The 21,417-nt window shown below is 35.8% G+C and overlaps 3 protein-coding genes and 1 long non-coding RNA gene across 16 annotated transcripts in view; 2 read left to right on the plus strand and 2 right to left on the minus strand.

Moving 5' to 3' along the window:
* The window catches only part of LOC149651426 (serine/threonine-protein phosphatase 4 regulatory subunit 1-like), a 60,501-nt gene extending 60,356 nt beyond the window's left edge, over positions 1-145 (minus strand). The window contains exon 1 of one of the 2 annotated variants that reach the window (XM_089848321.1): positions 7-145. In XM_089848321.1, coding sequence (XP_089704447.1) covers positions 7-13 — 7 coding nt within the window. In that variant the 5' untranslated portion in view covers positions 14-145. The other variant, XM_089848320.1, reaches the window with a different exon arrangement.
* The window catches only part of LOC149651421 (uncharacterized), a 172,791-nt gene that overhangs the window by 123,182 nt on the left and 28,192 nt on the right, over positions 1-21,417 (plus strand). The gene's annotated exons all lie outside the window — the stretch shown is intronic.
* On the plus strand, positions 123-17,833 carry LOC149651428 (uncharacterized). Of its 7 annotated transcripts, none has more exons than XR_016371205.1 (8): positions 123-262; positions 330-409; positions 2,111-9,274; positions 9,307-10,661; positions 10,786-13,585; positions 13,654-13,716; positions 13,791-13,935; positions 14,000-17,833. It is a non-coding gene; the product is annotated as an uncharacterized LOC149651428 (long non-coding RNA). The 7 variants fall into 7 exon arrangements; XR_016371209.1 differs by having other exon boundaries at positions 211-409; positions 10,786-10,957; positions 12,100-13,585; XR_016371210.1 differs by having other exon boundaries at positions 211-409; positions 10,786-10,957; positions 13,465-13,585.
* Positions 16,508-21,417, minus strand: part of LOC149651429 (RING finger and SPRY domain-containing protein 1-like) — a 23,147-nt gene continuing 18,237 nt past the window's right edge. The window contains exons 11-12 of one of the 5 annotated variants that reach the window (XR_016371201.1): positions 19,132-19,474; positions 16,716-18,415 (exon numbers count right to left, since the gene is read on the minus strand). Coding sequence is in view for 3 of the 5 variants with exons in the window: in XM_089848335.1 (XP_089704461.1) it covers positions 16,508-16,670 (163 nt within the window). In the remaining 2 variants the exon portion in view is untranslated. Of the gene's footprint in view, positions 16,671-16,715; positions 19,475-21,417 lie in introns of those variants that run through there. The other 4 variants (XR_016371199.1, XM_089848335.1, XM_089848338.1 and 1 more) reach the window with 4 other exon arrangements.

Consider the following 21,417-nt stretch of genomic DNA (forward strand, 5'->3'; position numbering starts at 1 on the left):
GCTTACCCGCCATTTTGGCTGTCCCGTCAACTCCGAAGAGAAATATTTCGATTGGACGACTTTCGAATTTTCAGCCAATCAGAACGACTGTTACGTTTCGAAATCGCTCAATGTAGATAAAAGGCTTCTTCTCATAGGACGGGATGCTGAAGATGAAAACTCCACCCTCGCTTACGTACCGCTCTCATACTACCCGAATTTTGCCAGAAACGGGGCTGAAAATAAGGGGAACAGAAATGGTCAACATAATTTTTACGAAGGGGTACAATTTTTTTTTTCTTTTCGTATTATTTTTTGGGAAAAATGATGGAGAAAAAATGTTATCCCAGGCAAACAAAACTCCGCGAACTTGCGGGCTGATCGAGCGGGAAAACTGGACCACGATGAAACGTGTCAAAATATTTGTAACGTAAGTATGTATTCCAGTTAATAGTAATTATTGTGTCAATTTTAATTAAATGCATTTATAAAACCCGTTATATAATGTAATTTGTAGATAAAGTCATATTATCATTAAAACAATGTTTTGAAACGATAAATTAATCTCATTACCATATTTTCTGTAACATTTATTATTAATGAAATTTAAATAAATAAAAAATAAATATTAAATGAATTTATAAGGTGTCCGCTTAATTTTGATGTATACTTAAGTGTGCACATGCAGTTTATTTATTGTGTATATATAATTACGTGCATTAATTATGCAATCACGTTTATGGGTCTAAAAATACGATTTATGGCTACGTTATTAAGGGAATTAATAGATAATTGATAAGGCCAATATTTTTGTATATTACGACTGAATCTTTTTGCCCTTACATATTTCGTCCCCCTATTTCTACAACCATAATAAAAGTATTATAGAATCCGCAAGCAAGTTTTGTAAAGAAAGAATTCCAAAATACTAAGATTTGGCGCGAAATTATGGCGGGAAATTCTTTTAAGAATGTTTTGCAAGCAAAATAAGATATCTTCCAGATAACTCATTTGAATTAAATTAAAAATCCTAGAAACCACACGCCATAAGTTATTCCTAAAATTTGTACGGTAGCACGTGCGAAAATGGCGCGTAAAAGTATAGAAAAAGGCGGGAAAAGTTTTCCACCAAAAATTAGGTAAAAATTTAAATTTATAATTACCTCTTGGGATTTTTATGATACGAGGAATGTTTCGAGGGACCCAAAAAAGGGTCCCAGGTATTTAAGCGAGAATCTTCGAGACTATGAACACTCCCGGGATAGGTTGGGACTTTAGAAAACAACCACTGGAATTATGTTGCTTCCAAGTTTCCAACGACTCCAAGAAAAAAGTGGGAGGGTTGTTGTAAAAGTTGGCCCAAAGATTTTGAAAGAAGGGTGTGGAAAAGAAGAAAAAAATTGTCTCGTTTCCCAGTGGAGTTGATGATGATGCAAAGGATGCTATTCTCATCCTTCTCTCCATCTTTCGCTCTTGAGCTTCTCCCGCCTTTTTTCGTTTTATTTAAAGACTCGAGATTGCTACAAACAAAAGAACCAGGGGGAGGGTTAGGAAAAGAGAGAGAGAGGGAAAAATTAGCTTACCCCTTAGAATAGAATTTTTTAAAGGTTTTTTTTTTTAAAAAAATTTTAAATATGTTAATTTTAAAGATACATTATCTAAGAAAATGATCTTAATTAATTTAATTAAATCGTTTTGGGAAGGGGGTAATTAATTAATGAGTGTTTTAATATTAATATAGAGCGTAATTTGGGCTTCAAAATGGTTAAAAATACGACCAAATCGGACTACAAACAACGAAGTTATGATTTTGGAAATATTAATAAACAACACGTTCCTGAATTTCAAGTTTAAAAATTAAATTCTGACATAACTGGTTTGATTTCGGCGTTCTTTGACTTATATTGTATCCCAAATACTTCTCTAATCAACTATTAATAAAACCAAATCCCTTATTAAACAATATGTAATCTAATAAACTATGACTTAAATCAAACCAAGTTAAATTATTAAATATTTTCAAAATGGCCGCTACACGTTGCATATTTCTTTCAGGGTACACCTAGGGTCCCATTGCCATGCCATAACTCTTATTTTTCCCGCGTTTTTTTTTTTCTTCTTGGTTCTGTAGACCCCGGTGTAAGAAGGTCCCCCCACGGTGCCAATGATCTTTCTTTACTACACTGACTACAGGATAGCCAAAGAATTTCCAGGAAAAGCCACGAAAAATGTTGCTTGAGTTGAACTACCCCCCAGAAAAAGTGAGAGAGAGAAGAAAAAAATGCTGAGGGTAGAATACACTACACTAGCACACCCCCGGGGCAAGAACTTCCTTTTGCACCACCATGGCCATGGCTAACACTACTCTCTATCCATGCACTCTAGTGTACCAAAATTTTGGCCCTTCTGTCGGGTTCATGGAAATATTTTTACTTTAGAAAGCCAAGGCATACGTACCCTCCTTATTTTTTCCGCATAGAATATCTTGGCAAGGGCTTCACCCCACCCTGCTGACATCTCTCTGGTTTGCTTCTGGAATATTTCTTTGGCGCATTTACCAACAAAAACGCGCGGGAAATCAACCAGGGGGTCAAACGGACGTACCCCACCCCCAAAAATCGGCCTGAAAAACTCGTAAACAACTACCATTTTTTGTATAAAAAGAAACCAGGGGTCGTCAATAAAGGTTGCGTTAGAATTAATGGTATCGTACCATTTTCATTAATTGACCCTTGACCTGAATACTAAACCATAGCTATGTTTTAAAGAAATTAGTTTAGGTTTATTTAACCATTGTTACAAAAATATTTCACGAGTTAGGCTTAGTAAAGAAATTAGCGGCCGTTTATAAAGGTCGCGTTTGAATTAATGGCATCGTACCATTATCATTAGTTGACCCTTGACCTGAAAACTAAACCATATCTATGTTTTAAAGAAATTAGTTTAGGCTTAGTTAAATATTGTTACAAAAATATTTCACGAATCACGAATTAGGCTTAGTAAAGAACTAAATTTAAGCCTAATTTTCCGAAAACCTTGAAGAAATGACTGGTCTAATATGTTAAAAAGCTTCAAATAAATTATCTTTTGCTTCAGAATTTTCAAACTAAAAATGAGAAAAATTATGAAATAATTTAAATTAGTCTTTTACTAAACCAAATTCATACTATAGTCCATTAAAAGTCATTCGCCGTTAAAATCAATTAAAACTTAATCAATTTGGACAGCCCCTAAAATTTCGTCTAACGAAACATGATTTTGTTTACACTATATGACAAAATATGTAAATAACCCTTCAAAGTTCCTGAATTTCCCCGCCATTTTCATTTATGATTTTTCTTCCCAAAAATCGGCGGATTGGTAATGTAATGGTGATTTGGGTTTCCAGCCTTTTAAATAAGTTAGGGTTAACACACTTTTGTTGTTTTAGCGAAGAAGGGAACGGGATGGGGGGATGAAGAGAGAGAGAGTACGCAAATTGGTCGGAAGTGATTATTAGAGTTTAAAAACTAAAAAGCAAAACTCGATAATGAACTATACAGGCCCGAACTGTTCTGTGTATTGAGCGTTTTAAGAGGCGGATGATAATTCGTTCCAGGAATATGTATTGGGTGTAATCGGTTAAAACCCAGCAGCCTAATTTAAAAAATATTCTAACAACAGTCTGTCTGCTGTGAATGTTTTCTTGCGTTTTGTATATAATGACGCCCAGAACTTGAAGTTAAAGAACTATTTTCGAGTTTCATACGCATCTACAGTCAATATCGTCCAATTAAACTTTGCAATTTCTTTTCCGCGTGTAAAGTTAACATAGTTAGATAGCTAAGCCTAATTCAGAAGCATACAGTTATCGTAGAGCTAAGTCTAATTCAACTATACATAGTTGGATATCTAAGCCTAATTCAACGCTACAAAGTTAGAAAGTTAAGCCTAATTCAACTCTTTATAGATAGATAAGCCTAATTCAACTCTATATAGATAGCTAAGCCTAAATCAACTCTACATAGTTAGCTACCTAAGCCCAATTCAGCTGAACATAGTTAGCTACCTAAGCCCAATTCAGCTGAACATAGTTAGCTACCTAAGCCCAATTCAGCTGAACATAGTTAGCTACCTAAGCCCAATTCAGCTGAACATAGTTAGATACCTAAGCCTACTTAAACGCTACAAAGTTAGAAAGTTAAGTCTAATTCAACGGTACAAAGTTAGATAGCTAAGCCTACTTCAACGCTACAAAGTTAGATAGCTAAGCCTAGTTCAAAGATACATATAAATTCGACATAACTAAGCATAATACACGTAAAATCTTCGTTTACATTGACTGTACCTCAGAATAAAGACAAAAAACACTACATATATCGATACCTAAGACTAATTCTTACAATATCTTCAAACAACAGACTATTATACCTCCGATTATAAACTTCTACACTAGATAGTTTGAGAGCTAAGCCGAATTATTGTAAAAAAAATAAATCTGACTGTAACTTAGGATATATAAAGACAATATAATCGGCTGTGAACATTTGACCTAAAGTTAATGTTTGAAACGATTTGCAACGGAAATTTGGGGGTATACTTTCCACGAACCGTATATTGGTTTTTAGTAAGCGTAAACTATATGGTCTAAACTTGAGAGTATATTTTTAGAGAAAAGTTTTCGCGTAAAAGGGACAGATGCCAATGATATCCAATTTGGGAAACTTTAGCTAGACGACACGCTTTATCGTGGTCCTCATTTCACTCGGAATTTGCCTAGCTCTTATACCCAAAAACAATACGTACAATTAAAACACGAATTCAATTTAACTTCCAGCGCAACTTTGGGGTGAAACGGAAGCTTTAGAAATGATTATAGCTGGAAAGAAGATTCATTTATTCTTATTCTTTTTGGTGGGGCGAGTTGTCCTTTATGCCCACCTCCCACGAGAGCTCTAACACTCGTACACTTTCACTAAATCTATATTTTTCTCCATTGAAATCTTGGATTTGCGGCGATTACTAGGAAGTGGTCTACCCCTCGACTCTTTCTAACGATTGTCTTCGTGATGTTGGGTCTTTTAAAATCAGCTTCTTCGATCTGACTGTCTTAGCGCACCCAACCCGCCGTGGAAATAATTGGCATACGAGCAAGCGGAGCTAAAAACAAATTTTCGGCGATTTAGCGGAAAAAAGGCCCGACAGAGCTTGGGTCTATATGGCTTTTTGACATTTATAAATAGCCATAATCTTTATCTTCTCGGATTAAAAGCGGAAAATCGACTATAGTTCCTTTGTGTTTAAGCCTTGGCTCCAATCCGAATCTTTTTTAATTTTTTCCCCATGCATGTAATGTCGGAGCTAAGAAAGAACCATGCAAGGATGTCCAGTTTTTCACGAACATTTCATTTGATTTCGGAGATGTTATTTGAAATGGGATGATAACATAAGTTTATAAAATATGTTCCTTCCATAAGTATGACACTTCCTATACTCCGTAATGCTATCTAGAGACTAACAGCTCAAGCTAGTTCGAGAACGACAAGCTAGAATTGCATGTCTACACTCGGTTAGTTTTGCTGGACTTCCACGTTCCTATTTAGTCTGTATTAAGCCTTTGACAAGGCCTCACCAGGCGTCTTCGTTTTACCTCGAATCAATGACCTACGTCATTCAATTCATGACAAGCTCCAGTTTGTAACCAATGACAAACTTACTGGACATATCTCATGATGATAATGATACTACGGAATGTCTAGTTTGTAGTGGTATCTTTAACTCGGTTATATCTACCTTAGATGAAAAGTTATTGCAAGTTAAAGATGGACGCAAAGTGCGATGTCTTCGATTTTGGTGTCAACAAATGAATCTCTAGTTTAAAACACTACACGCAAAATCTAAAAACAAAGATAGCTCTTGAAGATGGACCACATTTTGAACTTTAATCGAATATTTTTGGGACACCATTTGAATTAGGATACTTAGAACACATGGAGCGCGAGTGATAAGTTTCGTCTAATTACCCACCGATTGTATACCCTTTGGTTTCTCTATACCTACTACCATAAAAGTTATTCCAAGCTAAAGATATATTACCCTGCTCATTTAAGCCTTTGTAAACAAGATTATGAAAAATCCTTCGCGTGCGTGGTTGGTTATTTTGGTTCAGCTTCTGTAGTATAGAGAGTTGGTGGCCGCATTTCGCAAAACTCTAAGCCTTCAATCAGTGCAGAGTGAAATATAAAACAAAATAGCAACGTCAATTAGGAACAGGGGGCCTTGGGGGGTTTAACTAAAATTGAAAGTGATCGAGATGTCGTCAGGGGTATCTTAAATAAAAGAAGAAAAAGAAAGCTAAATATCCTTGGGTAGACTAGACTTGGCAACCACCAATTTTTATACCAAATAGAAAAGGCAGCTGCTAATACCCGTAAAATTTCAACTAACGAACATTAATTTAAACGATCCAAAAGGGAAAATGAAGACAACGCAACTAAATGAATTAACGTTTTATGCAAAAAATTATTTTGATATAGACAGGGATAGATTTAATTTTAGAAGTTGGAATGGAGAACAGAGTAATCTGGGCGCGCGTCAAATTCCCGGACCCCCTTCCCCGGGACGGAGGGGTATGAAAAAAGAGGCGGGGTCATAGCGACAGAGGTAAAATTTCGTATTTTTCGCCGTCCCCCGTCAGCAACGTCATCAAAACGTAGTTTAAGTGAGCCAATAAGATAATTTAAACTTTTCGTTACGTGTTGGAGGGAGGGGCTCTATACTGGGCTTTGAGTCGGACTGAAGTAAATACTAACCGTTCGGTCTCCATTCCTACTTCTAAATTTAAATCTATCCCTGATATAGACCATTTCATTAATGACTTGCACGAGGACGCCCTCGTGGGTTATTTTCCTGGCGCCAAGAGGCAACGCCAGACGGAGTCCGAGTAGTTTTTTCGACTCAAAATTGTAGTTTCATATTCCCTTTGTAGAACAGAACGAAGGCAACGATGCGGCAATGGGATGGATCATCAGAACAGAACGAGGGAGAGAAATAGTTAAGCCTAATCACGCTCGAAAACCGAAAAATCCAAATTCCAAAGCCCAAACAAATTGCGCGCCAGTCGTGTGGTTTTTTTTCTCTCAAGGCTTCAAATGACAAATAAATCATTTTAATTACACAAGAAACCTACCCTAGATTTTTTTAATTTTATTTTACCTCATAACATGGCACGAGTCTACTGAAATTCCTTCATGAATATTATCTTTTAGAAATACTCATAGTAAGCCTTCGCTAATCAATTTCGTTAGAAACAAACGAGGTTCCTTTATTGTTTAATTGAGAGAAAGGTTCGGCTTAGTCTAGCAGTTCAGTTTGAATCAGTACGTAATCCACCTTATTCCCTACCGCCGGAAGTTAGGCTTATCTCGGGATTCATGGAGGGGAGGAACTGGTAGAAATTCGTCTGTCGTCTGCTACAGTATATATTTTTGACCTTTGTAGCAGGCCTAACTTCCCGCGATAGGGAATAAGGTGGATTGACAATCTCGTCTCAGAGAAAGACTGACAACACTGCAGTGAAAACTATCAATATTCTTTTCTGGATAAGAAATCTTACAATTTGGGCCTAAATCTTCTCGTATAAATTTAATAAATTCAGTATCCTTAAATTACACGTGCTATTAACATAGTACTTCCATTTTTCTACTGCACGCGCTCAAAAACGCCTGGCGGGATTTTTTTTTGGCGCGAAAGTTATCCATACCAAAACGCACGTGCGTAGCTTAGCCCTCGTAGAAAAGGGAGCGAATTTAAAGAAATTTGATTCAAACTGCAACCCCTGATTTTTTTTCTAATAAAAATATAATTATAGACCCTTAAGAAACCCCAGGGAGAGACAAAAAAAAGATACATAAAAAAACAAAAGGCAGATGTTTTTAGGTCTAAATGGCACGCGACTGGCGCGAGACACACGTGAAAAAGGGCCCGGGGGACAATTTCTTTTTTTTTTTTTTTTCAACGTTTGCTTTTACCATAAGTTCATAAGATATGTTCCGTAAGTTTGTCATTGGTTACACACTGGAGCTTATCTTGAAGTGAGTGAGGTAGGTCATAGATTCAGGGTAAAACGACTCCTGGTGAGGCGCTGTCAAAGGCTTAGTACAGGCTAAATAGGAAGATGGAAGTCCTGCAAAACTAACCGAGTGTAGACATGCAATTCTAGCTCGCTTGTCGTTCTTCCTCGAACTAGCTCGAGTTGTAAGTCCCTAGCATTACGAAGTATATTCAGTGTCATACCAGGGATGGATTTAATTTTAGAAGTAGGAATGGAGAACAGAGTAATCTTGGCGCGCGTCAAAGTCCCGGACCCCCTTCCACGGGACGGAGGGGAATGAAAGAAGAGGCGGGTCATAGCGACAGAGGTAAAAAGGTATTACGTATTTTTCGCCGTCCCCGTCAGCAACGTCATCAAAACGTAGTTTAAGTGAGACAATAAGATAATTTAAACTTTTCGTTATTACGTGTTGGAGGGAGGGGCTTTATACTGGGCTATGAGTCGGACGGAAGTAAATACTAACCGTTCTCCATTCCTACTTCTAAAATTAAATCTATCCCTGGCCATACTTATGAAAGGAACATAACTTATAAACTTATGCTTTTACATATAGCAATTTGTACACGCTGAGGAAAAAAAATAGATATTTATTTTGTTGGTTATCAATGATAATTTTTCATATTTTTATTATGATTTAAAACGGATTTATGGTACGGTAGGTAGATTTGTTACGTTTATTTTGGGAGTGTTTTTGTTATAATTGAAAAAGAAAACTATATATATATGTATACGATCTCCCCCTCTTTTTTTTTCTACCCAAAAAAAGGTATATAATTAATATTGAGCGTCATAAAATAAGGTGGGTGTTAATAAATTTGAATATTTTATCGACTTTTTTTATTATTGTCGCTCTACATCCCCCCCCCCGGGACACCGACACCGGCAGGGGTGTTAGAAACTTTGTATAAATCGGATTATATTTGCGGGAAATGATTATGAATTTTCAGTTTTGGTGTTTGCAGGTTTATATAGTAATTAGTTTAAATATTGTTATGATTTTAATTGTAGGCGATAGTTTATTTCGAGGTTAAAAATTTTTGGGGAAAGGTATTTGGTAGGCTAAAATCCATGGGGAAAGGTATTTTAATTGCTAAAATCTATGGGGAAAGGTATTTTAATTGCTAAAATCTATGGGGAAAGGTATTTTAATTGCTACTAGCTATGGGGAAAGGTATTTTAATTTCTAAAATCTATGGGGAAAAGGTATTTTAATTTCTAAAATCTATGAGGAAAAGCTATTTTAAGGGAAATATCTACGAGGAAAAGTATTTTAATTGCTAAAACCTATGGAGAAAGCTATATTAAGGGAAAAATCTATGGGTAAAAGCTATATTAAGGGAAAAATCTATGGGTAAAAGCTATATTAAGGAAAACATCTATGGGTAAAAGCTATACTAAGGGAAAAATCTATGGGTAAAAGCTATACTAAGGGAAAAATCTATGGGTAAAAGTTATATTAAGGGAATAAGCTATGGAGAAAAGCTATATTAAGGGAAAAATCTATGGAGAAAGCAATATTAAGGGAAAAATCAAAGGAAAAAGCTATCTGAAAGCTAAAATCCATGGGGAAAAGCTATATTAAGGGAAAAATCTATGGAGAAAGCAATATTAAGGGAAAAATCAAAGGAAAAAGCTATCTGAAAGCTAAAATCCATGGGGAAAAGCTATTTTAATTGCTTAAATCTATGGGGAAAGGTATATTAATTTCTAAAATCTATGGGGAAAAGCTATTTTAAGGGAAAAATCTATGGAGGAAGTTATTTGAAAGCTAAAATCCATGATGGAAAGCTATTTTAATCGACGAAACTTTAAGCATCAAAAATTTCAATTTAAACAATGAACAACAAAGTCTATTTTGCGTGTTAAAATCAATGCAAAATCGTTATTTCGCCTTGAGAATCAACCCTAATAGAAAGCATACGTATAGAAAACATGCGACTTACAAATACATGCCCCTGCAAGATCCCTTGCAAACAGTTAAACCATCTTAGCAGAACCTTAAAAATTTATAATCTTATCTCCCCAAAATTTTTCAACTGTTTCCATTTAGATCTTTACAACCCTCTGAAATTAAATATAAAATATCGAAATTAACGAGTACACGTTAAATTTTGTAAAATATGAAGTTAAAAAAAAAAAACCCGGAGGGCCCCTATTCTCTTTCGGAGAGTTAGGAATGGGGCGCGAAAAGCCCCTAAAAAGTTAGGGAGCGAAAAAAGGAAAAAATGTTGTAAATATAGGCGGGGGCAGGCTGAACTGACTAGCTGCCTATAACGAGCAGATGTCAAGGGGTCGAAATGTTATTTCCTGTCTTAGGGAGCCCCGGTCTCGAGGAAGATGGTCCCCTTGGTATGGGGGCAGAGAAAAAGGGGGCGGGAAATTCCAAGGAAAAAAGCTCGCGCCAAATAGAAGCGGGGGTTGGTGGTGGTGGTGGTGGTGTACGCACGTGTCGGTAAAATAGACCAACTTTAATAACACGCGCCAAAATATCCCCTTTCCAAAAGCGTGAATCCAGAATGCTTCCAGATTCTAGCAGAAGTTATTGAGAGGGGTCGGATACGCTTAAAAGATTTTCCTCGATGAGTTTCAGGCAAGAATACATACGGCTAATTGGAATCCTTGCGCCCCATGTTAATATCTACGCGGGGTTTTGTGGGCCGGGCTTCAGAACTTACTAACCATCACGTTTATTAATAATTCTGACATCTTTCTAGCTACGATTTCATTTGTTGGTAGCAACACGAGTTCCTAGGCGCAGGGAGACAGATTATACGCATTGGTAAAATAAAATTCTTCATAGATTATGATTAGTCTAGCCGCTCTTCCAACAAAATTCGGACCTAGATACATTGAGTGAAAATGGGTACACAACGATTCCCATTAGAGGTATGTATTCCAGGTTTTATGAATTTGCCGTAGAGATGGGCCGATACCGATATTTAAATAAACCGATATATATTAGTATCGGTTTAAAACGGTATCGGAACATCTAGAGAGATGGGCCGATACTGATGCAATATTTGGCTAAACCGATATATCGGTATCGGAACATCTAGAGAGATGGGCCGATACTGATGCCATATTTGGCTAAACCGATATATCGGTATCGGAACATCTAGAGAGATGGGCCGATACTGATGCCATATTTGGCTAAACCGATATATCGGTATCGGAACATCTAGACAGATGGGCCGATACTGATGCCATATTTGGCTAAACCGATATATCGGTATCGGTTTAAACTGCTATCGGCCCATCTCTAGAAATGAATTTGGTATTTCGAAATGGCTCGCCTCGAATCGAATCTGTTGTTCATAATTTCACGACTAATCCTGGCGTAAACCAGCGCTAAATATTTAATTAAAGCACGCTCTAAAACATAATTATTATTAAAGTTTTAAAGATGTTTTTCATACACGATTCCTTAACTTCTCTAAAATTGTTAATAGAGGAACGCGTATCCTGCCCCATTGAGTAGTATTGTCTAGCTAACTCTCAGGAAAAATGGTTTTAGCAGTGCTCATACTGCCATATTTTTTTCCTTCTTTTTCTTGACTAGCCGGTAATCTAAAACGGCTGCCTTCCAGGGCCTCACGTCTAAGATTTATCAATGAATACTGTTATCTAAGAAGCCTAGCTAAGGAGAGGCATTTCTTTTTCGTTTCTGGGGTCCCTTCCCCAAGGAATTCCTTAAAAAACTAACCTACATTTTTATTGCATTTTTTTTTCTATACCGTCTTTCAGTCCCTTCTTAAGATTCTAGCCTCTTAGAAAGGGGTCTTACGGTTCGGAATTTATGTCTTGTATAATTCAAACTGTATATTTTAAAGTATTTAAAGTTATATTTAAAGTTCCGGTCTAGTTTTGTATAGTTAAATTATACATTATGGTCATCATGGAACCAGCAGCGTTATACGTTGAGATAAAATCATTTTACGACTAAAATAGTTCTCGCTGTGCAATGAAATTGTATTCCTTAAGTTTAATTTGCTTTATTTTTAACAAATTCCATAACTTTTCTTTCGTAGATTTTGGGGGTCCATCGTGTCCGTTTTAGGTTTAGTTTCAAATTCCTTGACGTTTTTGGACCTTTAACGTAAATTTTTATCAATTTCCTAGACTATTTAAGAATATTTTTCCAATTCCATGAAATACTCCCGACCTATATTAAATTTTCCATGAGATTTCATGGTTAATTTCAAAATTTCTTGACGTTTTTGGACCTTTAACGTAAATTTTTATCAATTTAAAACGCTATTTAAGAATATTTTTCCAATTCCATGAAATCTTCCAGGTGTATATTAATTTTCCATGAGATTTCATGGTTAATTTCAAAATTCCTTGAGTCTTTATGGACCTTTAACGTACATTTTTATCAATTTTCTACACTACTTAAGAACATGTTTCCAATTCCATGAAATACTAACGTCTTATTTTAATTTTCCATGAGATTTCATAGTTTAATTTCAAAATTCCTGACATTTTTAAGACCTACTTCAATTTTTAAAACCTTTGACTCATAGCTTCCGAATACCATAGACATCCGCTGATATTTTAGGCATGTAAATCTATTCTCATCAGATTCCTTTGATTTCTCCCTGATAATTTAGGTCTATTTTCAAATTAATTTATTTTCCACGAGGCTTACCCCGTTATTTTTGCCTAATTCCTCGAGTTTTGAAAGCCTATACTCAAATTAATTGACCTCTCCGTATCCTTCACTTTCCCTTGAAAATATGTCGTTTATTTCTAATAATTCCACAATTTAAAGCTTCCTTAATTCCATCTTTTTTAAAACTGAACCTACAGGGGCATTAATAAAACCATTGAAAACATTTTGAATTGGAAAGCTATGCCTGGAACTAATTAGGCCTACTAAGGCAAAATTTTTAAAACTTGGCAACCTATTAGAGTGTGTAGAAAGAGTAGGCGAAATAGGGCGAATGTCCTTTATGGGGGGAGTGGTTGGGCTACCTAAGCCTGGTGAGGTTGTTGGCCAAAACCTATAGATACCTTCCTCTCTCAGGCAAGGCAAGCTTCTCCAACTACAGTAGGCGGAGTTTTCAACCCTTTCCCGCCAAAAAGGGATCTCATTCGCGCGGCGATGGAAGCCCCGCTTTTTATTAAAACCCCGCGCGTTCTCTCCTTGCTCTAACTTGCCTTTTTATTTCCAACTATCAAAATCAACTTTTATTCAAATTTCTCCCCTTTTCTACGCGTCTTTCGTTTTATTAAATTTGAATATAACTTTGTAAACAATTGAATTTTCCATTACTTACCCGCAGATAAAAATCTACCACCAGAGTTCTTTCTGTTTGAAAACTGTAATAGGCTTAACAAAAAAAGAAAAATAGATATTTTTAGGCCTAAAACATACCTCAGCATTTTTTTAGGGGAGAAGAATGTCTCTTATGGTAAAGCCTCCATCCCTACAAGACTTGACTCGTTTTTTATTCTGTTTGGTTCAGCGAAAAAATCAAAGATCTCAATCAAGGAATTTTTTAGACAGTTTAAGTAAGGATGAAGGAGAAGTTTCAGAGTTGCCACAGATTTTTCATTTCAAAATTCCCTGACTTTTCAAGGTTTTTCCTGACCATCTAAAGCCAATTTCCCTGACCAATTTTCAAACTTACACTAACAGAAAAGTAAGAATGCGGCCTTTAAAAATCCCTCATTTATCATCAGCTTTGTACTTACAATTATGCTAATTTTATCACAGTTTAAAATTGAAACTGCTATTAAATAAAACTTTATTAGGAACTATCAGAAACAGTTAATGTAGGCCCATTGGACCTTATCATTGTCCCGTATTTGAGCTGGTGCGCCTAGTTGGCCGTGACAGTTGTGACTACACATTTTCTCAAGTCAGTATGCAACGGAAATTCCCTGTCTTTTACGAAAAATTTCTAATTCCCTGACTTTTCCCAGACTCTTTACACTCTTTTTCAAATCCCCTGACTTTTCCCAGACTCTTTACACTATTTTTCAAATTCCCTGACTTTTCCAGGTTTTCCAGGTACTGAGGCAACCCTGCTTCAAGGCTTAACTTAACCTCTCTATCGCTCATCACCCTTGTATAAGATAATACCGTAAGAAAGGTGGCGTGGCGAAGGAAACAGCCCTCGTGTCAAACTATAGTAGAGGATCTCGAAAACAAAAGAGCTTTTCCGAACGGATACCGATATTTTTCGCGCCTCTTTTTGTTTAGGCGCGAGCGCGCGCGCGCCTGTCTTATTTTCCCGCTTTTTCCTCCTCCACGCGCTCCGTCGAAACCTCGTGATGGAGAAGACATAAAGAACTTTCTCGAGATGAAATCAAACCACGTGCAAAGGCATCTTTCTACCTTATTCTCAATTACGTACAAACACCCTAAAGCCGTGGTAGATTCTTAACTTGAAAAATACTTTCCATATTTATTTTCAAGATGAAAGTCTACCTAAAAGAAAGGCTAGAAGTTTCGGATGAAAATCTTTAGGACAAGGCTTAAGTAAAGCTTTGGTGGATTCTTAGAGTGAAATTGGATATTGTAGGAAGGGAGGGGTCATTTTTGGACCTCAACTCCAGGCAGGAGTCCAGAAATAAACTTACTTACAGCGTGTCTATCACTCTCTGTTCGATACGAAAGCCGTAATTAAGAATAAGCCAGGCTTTTACGTCTATTCTATCATAGTTATTAAGGTCTGTTCCATTAATTATATTACGACGAATGAAATCTTCAGATATTTCCAAAGTCAAGCGTCGCTAGTTAAAAATGACATTTCTATTGTCAAAAGGGAATGTCAGGGTACGGTTGACAAAAACAATTAACAGAAAGTCTTCAATCATTTTCTTAAGTCGTATCAAGTTTCGAAAACAAAATAGCCTCGAAAAGTAACGTCGAAAATTTATTTTAGAGACTCGAATTCGAACAAGACTCGAAAATTTTCTAGGAAACGAAGCGGCGTGCCAAAATTCCCGGTAAAAATGGAGTACGATGGGGTCCGAAAACTTTTACTTATATCTAGGAGTAGGAATGCAGATGTTTTTATAAAACGAACGAACAAAATGGCCGCCAAAAACCCCGCGTTTTCGTCTTTTCGAGGGAAGACGATACAGAATGGACCCTTTTTCCATACCCCACCGCCCTGAAACTTTCCCGCCAAAAATGTAGACAGGGTTCATACAACTTTTGGAAAACAAATTTCCCTGAGATTTCCAGGTTTTTCCCCATATACTTCCCTGAGTTTTACAGGTTTTTCCCGTATATGGAGTATCCTATGGAGCAAATGTTAACTAAGGAGGGAGAAAATAGGACTATTACATAATCAAAGGGCATCCCCGTATCTCTAATATAGCCAGAATTATGACCCTCCAAAATTTAGTGTAATGCTATTACTATGGAGGGTACGTTTATGAACATTTTGCTTAATTACTCGGCCCCTGTTTGACGCAAATTTCCCTGAGGTTTTTGTCAACTATTTATTTCCCTGATTTTTCCAGGTTCGCATGAACCCTATTAGATACGCTACAGGGTTCGTACGAAATTTTTCAATTGAAAATCCCTGACTTTTCCAGGTTATCCCTGACCAAATGTTGCCTATATCCCTGACCATTTTAACGTGTTTACCAGAGCCAACTTCATCACACCTGGCTCATATTTAGCATTGCATGAAGAATGGTTTGATATGTCAAACAAAATCCCTGACATATCCCTGACTTTTTAGGGAAATGTTTTAAATCCCTGATTTATCCCTGACTTTTTCCCCTATTTTCCATAGCCCTGACTTATCCAGGTTATCCAGGATATCCAGGTTCCGTACGAACCCTGCGCTATTGAGAAGAGAAATTATACAAATCGGTGGAAAGCCCGTGATTTTTGGCGGGAAACATCATTCATGAATTTGGCGCGTGAATTTCCCCCGATACATTTACCTAGTTTTGGCGGGAAAAATCTTAACATAATATCTAACCGATTCTTTTCGGTCGCGTGAAAAAAACGCTCTGAAATCTCGCGCCTTAATCTTATTTGGCGCCAAATTGATATAGTATAACGCCGGAGCTATTTTCTCGCGCGTGATGACCAGTGGCGAATTTCAATTCGGAGGGTTGGGTTCTGGGTATCCATTGGGATTTTGGCGTGGCGTTGGGTACCCCCTAAAGGTTAAAAATATATGGCCTAAAGAGCTATAAAAATATCCCATTCTCTTTAACGACCCGAGCTAACACCGGAATGCCAACCAACTTGGCTTCTTCCCCTTGCCTTCTTATACCAAAGCATCGGGGTATTATTAGGATAGGCCCTTTGTATCTTCAAAAACCATAGGGACCCCCTGTGGAACCGAAAAGCTGGCTTGCGAAAGTGGCTTTGTAATAAGTCCAGAGAAAATGGTCAAAAATAACCAAATGTGTTACACGTTAACACCCATTACATATTTAAGCCTAACTTCGTGACCCTTTTTAAATATAAACGAGGCTTAGGGTTAATGGGCTCGTAACCCTATAATTTAACGAAAACATAATTAAATTTAAATGAAACTCACCTTTAAACTTACGCGAATATGCAAAAATCTCCTGGAGCGTTTCCTGATTGGTCCATTTTGTTAGGGTACCTTCGAAAATCCTAATATGCCAAGAAAAAATAATAATAAATAAATTAGTAAAATAGTTTTTATATTTTGACCATAAATTTATTTAATTAATTAAAATTAATCAATTGATAGATACCGGGAGTTTAGTATTTACCGGGGATTTGTTTTTATTTATTTTTTTTGTTGTTGAAAATAAGCGTAATTTTTTTTTTTTTTTTTTTTCAAGTTTTCAGAGCAATTAATTTATGTCCAATACTTCAGAGTCAATAGATGGAAAGGCAGGGTGTATATAGAAATATTCCTTACTCCCTGCCTTTCCACGTATTAATTCATACTTAACGCACAAACTACATTTAAACTCGAATTTTTACTTCTTCATTCTAAATTAATTTGAAATTACTTAAATTTAATTTCAAACTCTGGACATTTATGGAAGTATTGTTTTTTTTTTTCAATTAACCTCGCTGCCACCGAAAGACATAACGTGATAACGTCGAAAAAGTTAATTTGTTTACAATTATATACAAAAAACATTAAATAATCGACAAAATTGTAGTAAATGCTAGGTCAAAGGTCACCACCAAGTCCATTATTTTTTCCTAGCCCAGCACAACTAATTATGTCGATTAAAATAATTATTTACATAAGCGAGGAGAATTTTGTAAAATTACGGGCACGTTAATGTTTGTTTTTAAAAACCTGTACATTTTATTTAATTATTATTATTATTTATTTTAATTTTCCTATTTAAATATATATATTGGTTATATTTGAAGTAAAAAAGAAAGAACATAAAATTAAAATTAAAACACTTAGGAACTCAATATTAAACCATCCAAATTAATTAATTAATTAACGATTTGCGAGAGAAATAATAATAAAAAATAATTAACAGTGACAAAAATAATTGACTAGTTTGCGTCATTGAGTTAGGTAGTAGTATACAATTAAATAAACCACCAATTTTAAATTTTACCGGTTTTATCTTATCATGTGATTATGAAAAATTATAATGTGTAAATTGTGAAACGAAGGAAGCACGTACGGACGTGTGTATTTTATTATTTTTTTTTTTATATCTTATGGGTTAATTAGTTATTTCGGCCAAATGAATATTTATTAATATTACGAGAGTATATCGGTATATATATTTGAATCATTCGATCGAATAAATAATTTGGCACTTGAAATTGGCAATTTGATTTTTTTTTAAAAGCGCAAAAACTGTTTGTTGGTTTGTTTGTTTGTTACTTACGATTAGATTTTTTTTAATTATTATTATTATTGAAAAATTGGCAAAGAACTGATAATATTATCAATGTCGTCACATCCGGTCGGTCGAGATAAAAAAAGACATCTTTCTCACGAGATAAACTCAAATAAACTATGAAGATAAAAACCCCACGAAAAACACCAAAATGTATGTATGTATGTAGATTTTTTTGTCTCTCATTCTGAATGATTTCCAAATTGGACATATTTTAATTGGAAATCGGTCCATTATAATTTTATATTATATATCTATATATATATATTTATGTATAGTTTATATAAGATTGTACAATTATTTTATACGGCATATGATGGCACAAATTTACTTGATCGAAATTTATATTAATTAATATAATTTAAATTTAAAATTCATTTCTTTTTTTGAGTAAATCGGCAGTTCAAGTTCAACATATTTTTTTTTTGAGTTTTCGTTTTAAAGTTTTTCTTTCATAGACAAGAGAAAATGTAGGGTACGTTTTTCAGGGATTTTGGAAGATTTTGAACTCTACAAAATTGTAGATTATTATCAGTAAAATTTATTCGGATTTTAGTTTGGGGAAAAAGCAAAGCATGGGTGGGAAAATTTCGCGTCAAAAAAAAAAAAAAAAAAAAAAAAACGAGGAAACCAAAAGAAAGAGAAAACAGAAATTCAGGGAGCATCGCAGCTTACCAGTACCACCCACGTGAAAGTCATTTACTTAACCTTTACTTAACCAAGGTCACGATGGACAATACCGTTGGAAGGCCAAAAGAGCAACGGACCCTTTTAGGGTAGAAGATTTGACAGTTGTCACGATGTAACACACCTTTTTCTTAGGGGTTATACAAAAGGGCAAAAAAGGAATCAAAGAGATAATTTGGACAACACGTGGCCTTTTTTCCCTTTCATTTGGGAAAAAAGGGGACCATTTTTCAGCTGCATTTGGACACGAGGGCGGGGTTTTACAAACAAAACCGAGCATTTTGATTGATTTTAAAAACCCTCTTTCGGAATTCAAATTTAACCTTTGACCCGTCACAAAGGAAAAGATGACAAATTCAGATAGAGGGGAAAAAATCTGCTATACACTTCTCGAACCGATTCTGAACTGAGACTTAACACCCAATATTTCGAATCATTCAATAACCAAAATGGGTTCAAAAACCAAGATTGCAAGCAAAAGAAAGAGAGAAAGAAAGAAAGATACAAGGTACATGACCTTTGAACTCACCTATACTGACCTTGAAAGGGGAAGTCATTTAAACAATTCTCGGAGGAAAAGGTAGGTAGTTACTATTTCGTTTTAGTAAAGTTGACAAAATTGTTTTGTTCTCAAGTTAGTAGTAGTAGTACTAGTAGTAGTAGATTTAGTTGTTTTTTCAAAATAGTAAGGTAGAGAAAAAGATGGTCTTAAGGGTCCCGCTATCATTTTGGTAATGTTACTTATTTTTTTCTTTTTACAATAGAGTTCTGCTGGTAGGTCAAGATGGCGGTACAACAACGGCGCTATCAACCCGTTCCGTGATTTGACATCTGCACATTGGACAAACGTCCAACTGAACGGCGCAACTGGAGCAAAAACCCCTTCACGAGTCGCCAAATGCAAAGAAAGAAGGAAAGTAGGGAAGGTTCGAATAGGAACAGGAAAAAAAAGTTTTTTTGTTAAATTATTCAATGAATATATATTTCCAATATCTATGAAGGGGCACCGCTCGCTGACCTTGAAAGTGTCTTAACCCCTTTAAAACCCTTTTCGTGAATTCCCACTTTGATTTGGTGATCTTTAGTATTACCATAAGTAAATAGCAACCGGCTATAAGTTACTAAAGAGGCTAGAAAAGTTCCCCTTTTCTAAGCTATAGGGAGCTAACAACTGGCTAGGGGGAAGAGATAGTCTGACGTCACTCAGCCCCTCTCTGGTTGGCATTTTTGCGCGTAGAATACTGTATCCAACCGTTAAGGGGGGTTGAAACTCCAGTAAGAGATAGAAGGGTGTGACGTTTCAGGGTCAGAACTGTTAGCTCCCTATAACCGCACGCACTTCACAGGGTTGCAAGAAATTTGTGAGAGAGAACATCTCAAGTTTGGAACTGAATCGAACAGAATTCTACAAGTCTTTCAGTATCTATTGTAGATAGCGGTTAAATTGACTCGCGAAAACACTTATCTATAACAAAATGTAACTTATAAGGTTCACTATTCACTTATGACATTACCACCAAGAGTAGTACATTTTTATAATAGGTTAGGCTTAGCAAAGTTTTTCCCGCGTTTTCTCATGGACAGAGGGTCTAATCCCCCCAGAGGCTAATAATGGCTAGAGATCCTGGAAGGTTTTTGGGCAAAAACGTGGTGGGGGGTTTATGGGGCTAAGACCCCCTTCCCTCCCCCGGATGGCATAAGGAATGATAGAAGAAAGAAAGAATTAACATTTAGACCGATTTCTCTAGGGACAACGAGAGAAATGGTTCTCCATTATGAAAGAAACGTGATGCCTAACCTAAAGTGGCCGCCGCAGTGTTAATAAATTTCTTTTAAAATAATTTAATAAATAAATAAATTAATTAATCAATTGGAAGGCGTTGTTTGATAATTAATAAAATCGGTAACATTGCAAAAGAAATTCACAGGACCTATGAATATGATTAATTGTTTCACAATCATGAGATCGTACTTTTGTTAGGGTTAAAATTTGTAGCAAAGTGCCTACTAAGGTAATAGAGAAGACTATGTGGGGTAGTATTAATCTACTATAATCTAGTTGTTTTCCCCCTATTATATATCAAGCTCCGTTTCTTAACTTTAACTGCGCATGTTCTTCAGGGTTGCCAGTTATTTGTTATTAGAGCATCTCGAGTTTGGAACTGAACTGAATGATAATTACCGAATTGAACTGAATGATAATTACCGAATTGAACTGAATGATAATTACCGAATTGAACTGAATGATAATTACCGAATTGAACTGAATGATAATTACCGAATTGAACTGAATGATAATTACCGAATTGAACTGAATGATAATTACCGAATTGAACTGAATGATAATTACCGAATTGAACTGAATGATAATTACCGAATTGAACTGAATGATAATTACCGAATTGAACCGAATACTACAAGCTTTTCAGTATCTGTTGTAGATCGCGGTTGAAATATTGCACTTGCAAATGTCTTGCAACACTTGTTTTGCAAACTATCTATTAGGGAAATTCTAAATAGCAATTAGTATTTAAACATGATTATAAATTCTAATTGGTTAGACTCGTGTAGGTTGAAAACTACTAAATTACAGTAGCGCAGGATTGGTTGGTTCTGACCCTCTGATCGAATAGCTAATCCAAGCTGCTGTACATATATGTAGATTTTGGAAATAGTATGGATTGATTTTTAGTTCCTTTTAGATTTCTTCTAGACCCCCTCATTGTTACGTAACTAGAAAACTTCCTTTGTGGGCCCCTTCTGAATTGGGTCCCCTAGAAAAGAACCGTTTTTTTCTTATTCTTGCTTCTTTTTGGCGGGAAAAG

The sequence above is a fragment of the Phalangium opilio genome, unplaced genomic scaffold (assembly GCF_054372755.1).
Source record: "Phalangium opilio isolate 3A_F unplaced genomic scaffold, DU_Popi_V2 ptg000082l_1, whole genome shotgun sequence".
In the NCBI taxonomy this organism is placed as follows: Eukaryota; Metazoa; Arthropoda; class Arachnida; order Opiliones; family Phalangiidae; genus Phalangium; species Phalangium opilio.